This window comes from Meles meles, chromosome 9 (genome assembly GCF_922984935.1).
Source record: "Meles meles chromosome 9, mMelMel3.1 paternal haplotype, whole genome shotgun sequence".
Taxonomy (NCBI): domain Eukaryota; kingdom Metazoa; phylum Chordata; class Mammalia; order Carnivora; family Mustelidae; genus Meles; species Meles meles.
Window position 1 is genome coordinate 29,908,244 of NC_060074.1, and position 5,934 is coordinate 29,914,177.

The window sequence follows — 5,934 nt, forward strand, 5'->3', positions numbered from 1 at the left end:
CCTGGGACACAAGGCCTGGGGGCAGCCCTAGGGAAAGGGGAGAGGGCAGAGGGGGGTCCTCACTGGGAGGGTGGGGATTCAGTTCAGGCTCTCACCAGCTCTGGCGCCAGCTGCTTTGCACAAGGGTCTTTCTTGTCCACCCTCCCAACCCCCAGGCTGGTGCCCAGGAAGGGCTGGAGGGGAGGGAAGGAAAGGAGCGAAGGAGGTGGAGGAAGGGGCCCACCCTAGCAGGGGTGGAACCCCCTGTACATTTGTATATATTTAGGGAGGACAGGGTGGGGGTGGGGGAACAGATGTAGAAGGTGGGTGGGGCTATGGGGGTGGGTGATTCAGGGACAGCCAGAGTCCCAGCCCTAGAATGTCAGCAGGAGGAGAACCCCGGAGACTCAGGAGTGCTGGACTGGTCCTACTTCCTTTCCCTCTCCAGGCCCAGCTCCCCTTTTGGCAGGGGGACTGGGTGGCCCAGCAGGCCTGGCCCAGCTCCCAATTCCCCCTGCCCCAACCCCACCTTCAGAGTCCCCTCCACAGGGAGCAGGCCAACCCATTAGACCTTGGCTGAGCTTGGGGGTGGGGAAGGGAGCCTTCTCGATGGGCCTCTCTGCCTCTGATCTGTTTTATAAAGTGCTGACGAAACTGAGAATAAAGAGGCATAAAGAATTCTCTGTGTGCCTGTGTGACCAAGCTGGGGCAGGGCTGGGCACAGGCATGGCTTGGTCCCCGGGAAAAGGAAACCCAGGCCCCTGCCAGCCAGGACAAGGGAGCCTGCGTCCTCACGGCCAGCCCTCCCCGTCCCCAGGCCACCTTTTGAAAACTCAAAACCATGAATCTACACTCAGCCAGTTTATTAAAGGCAGGGAGTTTCATCCAGGTCCAGAAGGGAGAAGTTGGGAGACACCCCCCCTTCTTCTCTCAGCTCCCCTCTTCCCCAACCCCTCATCTACAGCCCAGCCCCCAGGAGGCCCTAGGAGACCAGGCTGGCGTCAGGCAGACTGCACTGCATAAATACTCAAGAGGCCACAGCCTGAATCAGCAGCGTCAAGGAAGGGGGGCGGACAGGGAGACCAGGGCTGGGACAGGGAGGGGTGGATCCGGAGGCACCTCCCCCTGCGGCCTGTCCTGAGCCTGAGGACCCACAGAGCTAGAGAGTGGGGCCTGTGGGCGGCCCTGGGGTCTGAGGCTGCAGCTAGTCTTGTCTGGAGAGGCTTGGCAGGTGGCTCTGGGCTGTTGGGGACGAGGGGGCATGCTTTCGTGCCAGGATTCTGGGGCGTGGGGCGGGCTCAGGTGCTGTTGCCCTGCTCCTGCTCAAAGAGCAGCATGGCTAGCTGCGTGCGGGAGCCCAGGCCCTCTAGCTCGCTCTGGCGGCAGCGGTGGTACAGGTCCTCGCTGAGCCGTGCACTGCACGTCTGGGCCCGGTAGCGCTGCAGCAGCGCAGGTTCCACAGCCCGCAGCACGTGCAGGCTGGAGAAGCGCAGGAACAGCTCATACACGTCTAGGCTCTCCAACAGCTCCTCCTCCTGCTCTGAGGCTGCTGCCAGCCGCCCGCGGGCTGCCACGTAGTCGGAGTTGTAGAAACAGGCCTCACTGGCTGCCTGGCGGTCAAAGCGGCCTGTGTCTCGGCCCAGCTCCGGGGGTCCCGGACCCTGCGGGGGGGCCACGGCCGGGTGGAAGGCCTGGAAGTGCATGGGGAAGAAGGCCTGCCAGCCTGAGATGGCATGCATGCGGCAGCGGTTCAGGAAGTCAGGCGTGAGCACTGTGTCTGGTCCGGCCAGCAGGAACAGCGTGTCCAGAGGATGCTTCTTGGAGAGCAGATCCATGAGGCGCAGCGGGGAGGGTGCGGCTGTCTGCACACTGAGCCAGGGCACCCGGGCGCCGGGGAACCGCCGCTCCAGTTCGGCCACATGGGCCTTGACAGGTGCAAAGACATCGGCGTGGGCTGCCCTCTGGGCCTGTCGGGGCTCATACAGGAGCAGCAGGGTCAAGGCTGCCGCTGCATCGCCAGGTTCCAGTGCTGCGGCGGCGAAGGCCTCCAAGAACGCAGGGGCCAGGTCACGCTCGGCTGCAGCCAGAGGCAGTAACACGGTGAGACGCGAGGCCTCTGTGACATAGGGCACAGGCAGGATCTCCACACGGCTCAGCGGCCGCAGCAGCTGCACGCGGCGGGTGAGGGGCCGGCGACCGCCCTGGGGGGTCAGCGCCTCCAGCTGCAAGTCCAGTGTGTACTCCATGCCCCGGGCGGGATCAAAGCGTCGGTAGCCGTTAACCAGCTGTTGCTTCTGGAGCCGCAGGGCTGGATGGTAGCGACGATTGAGCTCTTCCAGGGCTGCCCCCAGAACGTCAGCCACATCGGCCCGGTCAGCCCCTCGCAGCGGGCAGCGGGGCGAACCATCAGCACAGGAGAAAGCGTGCTGCTCTGTGAAGTAGTCCCAGCGCAGCACCTCAAAGCGGGAGGCCGGGCGGGATGGTGCAGGGATCCCCACAGGCCAGGCGGCTGCCCGCTCCCCATCGGCTGCCAGATGGCTGGTGTTCTGGATCTCCCACTAGGTTGGAGAAACAGACCATGAGTAAGGCAAAGACCATGGGGGGACCAGCACATAGCTGGAAGGCACTACTTGGGATGGGTCCCCACTCCCCTGCCAACCTCTGCTATCTCAGGGCCCCACCTAACATTTCCCCAGATTGGGGGAGCCTAAGAGTGAAAAGGGAAGTTTCCAGAGGAGGTGCTCAGAAAAGGCAGAAACAAACAGGAACTGGGAAGCTGGTTTGTTCTTGGACTCTAGTGCTAGCTTTTTTTTTTTTTTTTTTTTTAAGATTTTATTTATTTATTTGAGAGACAGAGTATGAGTGCACAAGCATAAGCAGAGGGAGAGAGAGAGAGAGGGAGAAGCAGACTCCCCACTGGGCAAGAAGCCCAATGCGGGAGCTCGATCGCAGGACCCCAACAACATGACCTGAGCCGAAGGCGCACACCCAACTGACTGAGCCACCCGGGCGCCCCTCTAGTGCTAGTTTTTACTTCCCTGGGATCTGTGAGACGTCTCAGGACCTGTCCCCTCTATCCCTGGGGTCCCAGGCCATACCTGTAGCTCCTGGATCTCCTGGTATGTGCGTTCCAGCTCAGCTCGGGCAAAAGCTTTGTGCAACTGGTACATATGTATGGGGTCATGCACGGGGTGGGCTGTCAGGACGTTGCGGAAACGGGGGTCTCCTTCCTGCACATGTTCCCCAGGGCTCAGCTCCAGGTAGTTATAGTGGACTCCCTGGAGAGAGGAAGGGTAGGGGTCCATAATGGGAAGAGGGATGAGACAGCCTCCCCACCCACCCCACCCGCAGTGTGGGCCTCATCTTCCCATCTTATGACCTTATGGACTCCCGAGTCCACAACAGGATTACTGGGTTTAAGTCTACTTTGACCAGTTGTGAGCTTGTGTGACTTAGGGCAAGCTTCTGCTAGCTCATCCATGAAATGGGCATACTTATCCTACCTCAGAGCTGTTTAGGGGCTCAAAGAAATAGTAATAGCCAACATTGAACACCCACTATGTGCAGGTCTCCCTTATTTTTTCTAATCCTTATAACAACCCTGAGCAATAGTTATTTTCATTGGTCTGGAGGAGGATACCGAAGTTAAAGAGATGCAGTGATTTACCCCAGGTTATAGGGGTAAATAAAATTACCCCAGGTTACAGGGATAGAAATTGACAGCCCTGACATGGAAAACCCAGGGCTATTATTTCCAACTACCCCCTTGCCTCTGAGGCGCAAGTGTACAAGCTCAGACAGGAGGTGCCGGTGGGGCGGCTTATCTGCCCACCTCGTGGTCACCGGTGCAGCCCACCCCGGTGGCATCCAGTATGCAGCGCCCCAGCCACTCATCTGGGCGCGCGCTGACAATGTCGTTGCGGCAGCTTTCCAGGTGGGGGCGCAACTGCTGCAGCAGTGTGCGAGACAGCAGCACCCCAAAGCCGCCATGGCAGTAGCGGCCCGGGGCGGGCTCCCCGCCAATGAAGTCCTGCGGCCGGCCCAGATAGAGGTGGGCGGCGGCTGCCAGGCTGAGACGGCCGGCTAGGCGAGCCAGCCCGTGGGCTTCGGTGTAGGTGGCATCCGGCACTATGAAGAACCAGTCAAAGTCGTCACCGTGTTGCTCCAGTAGGTGGCGCAGCGCCAAGTGCAGGTGCCCGATGGGCCGCTCCTCGCCCAGTGTCACCACGGCCATGCCCGGTGGTGCCCGGCGGCCCCGAGAGCCGGTCAGGAACACCACACGCTCTAGCCGGTGCCCCAGCGTGCGGTTCACGGCCACACCCAGTGTGGGCAACGTGGCTTGTGAGGTCAGCACTGCCACAAGCAGCCTCTGCCTGATGCCCAGCTCCGTGCTGATGTATCGGGTCCTGGTGGAGAAGAGGGCACAAGGTTATCCAAAAGGCAAGAAGGCGGGCAGGAGAGAGCATACACAGGCTCTGGCAGGTCCCATCCTCTCTGGGCCTGTTCCTTTCCCTCCACATAGGTAAGAACAACAACTCTCTCTTAGGAGTCATGAGGGTTTACCTGAAATACTGGCCTTACCTACACTGCGCCTTAGGGAGATGGCAATATCCATGCAGAAATGAGAGATACGCTGTGGGTCTGATTCTCTGTCTCACCACTTAGTTGTGTCCTTGAGCAAGTAATTTAACCTACTGCAACCTCACTCAGTGGCCTACTCGGCAAAAAGGGGTTGATTGCATCTAATCAAAGCACTTAGCCAAGTGCTCAGCACACAGGTACCCCACACACCCGGTATAAATATGCCGTGATACCACAAATACATCACACAAAGGATGTAAGGGAATACATGGCATAGGAATGCACTGAATGTGTTTGGAACAAGGGCAAACTGGGGCTCAGGGCTCCAGCAACTTACCTTCCATAATGCAGAAGGTAAGTTGCAAAACTGAAATCTGAACTCGGGTTTACTTAGGAGAAAATAATCTCAAGTCATAGGCAGAGGCATTCATGGGATGGTACCTCACCCCTTCCCCACAAATTTCATCCTGAAGTGTCTCACCCCGGAACAAAAGAAACAGGTAAATCCTAGTTTTCTCTTTCCTCTTTCCCTCTCTCTATGCACCCACCCTATATGCCAGTCATTTCTCCAAACCCAACAGCTCAACTAGGGAGCTAATAGGATCTATGAAGGAAGACGGCATAGGATCGAGCCAGTTTAGGACGGAGGAAGGCAAGTTCATCTCAGGCCTGGACGGGGCCCAGAAAGGGCGTCCGATGGGTTCCACAGCTCCTGGGGAAGCAGGGCCATCGGAAGTCATCGGGGCCAAAGACTTCCTGGCCGGCCGGCCCCCTCCTTCCGGAGCCTGACCCAGCCTCCAGCGGCCTCCCCGGCGCGCCCGTCCCTGCCAGTGCCCAGGAGGTGGGGCTGGCGGGGCTGATCCCTACCTGACGGCCTTTTTGGCGGCCTGGCCAGGCTGTGCAGGATGGTAGGGCAAGACACGCGGCTCCCAGTTCTCCCCGGCGCCTGCGCCGGCTCCGGGCCTCTCGCGCTCGGCTCCGGGCTGCACCGAGTTGGGCCGGCGTGCCGCGTTCGTGTTGCCGCGCGGCGGCAGTTCAGAATCTCCGGGTTGGGGCGGCCCTGGGCCGCACGGCTCCTCCACCCAGGTGACGCTGAGCAGGCTCAGAGTGAAGCCCAGGGAGATGCCCACGGCCACGGGCCCTGCGGGCCGCAGCACCGACAGCAGCAGCGATGCCCGCATGGCGCCGGGACCGCGGGCCCCGGGCCCCGGAGCAGCCCCACAGCAACCAGAGGAAGCTCCGAGGGGGCGGGACCGGGGAGGGGGCGGATCCGGAGGGCCCCGGCCAAGCGGGCGGGCCCGCTCCCTCCCCACGGACGCGGCCCTGGTTGAATCCCCTGCGCCGCGCTCCGATCCTCCGTAGGGCGCAGGGTTC

At 60.7% G+C, this 5,934-nt stretch overlaps 1 protein-coding gene across 1 annotated transcript; it reads right to left on the minus strand.

Annotated features, from left to right (window-relative positions):
- Window positions 1–829: 829 nt before the first annotated feature.
- CHPF (chondroitin polymerizing factor) lies at window positions 830–5,750 on the minus strand. Its single transcript, XM_046018487.1, has 4 exons — window positions 5,428–5,750; window positions 3,812–4,385; window positions 3,078–3,257; window positions 830–2,537 (listed from the first exon to the last, which is right to left on the minus strand). The coding sequence occupies exons 1-4, from the start codon at window positions 5,739–5,741 to the stop codon at window positions 1,278–1,280; spliced, it is 2,328 nt and encodes a 775-aa protein (XP_045874443.1). The 5' UTR covers window positions 5,742–5,750; the 3' UTR covers window positions 830–1,277.
- Window positions 5,751–5,934: the final 184 nt, after the last annotated feature.

What these genes read in the sequence shown, in the direction of transcription:
- CHPF (XM_046018487.1), bottom strand. Translation starts at nt 5,741, where the DNA reads ATGCGGGCATCGCTGCTGCTGTCGGTGCTGCGGCCCGCAGGGCCCGTG. An exon ending in GCCGCCAAAAAGGCCGTCAG is followed by an intron (nt 4,386 to 5,427) that starts GTAGGGATCAGC and finishes CTTCTCCACCAG; the next exon opens with GACCCGATACATCAGCACGG. An exon ending in AGGAGATCCAGGAGCTACAG is followed by an intron (nt 2,538 to 3,077) that starts GTATGGCCTGGG and finishes TCTCCAACCTAG; the next exon opens with TGGGAGATCCAGAACACCAG.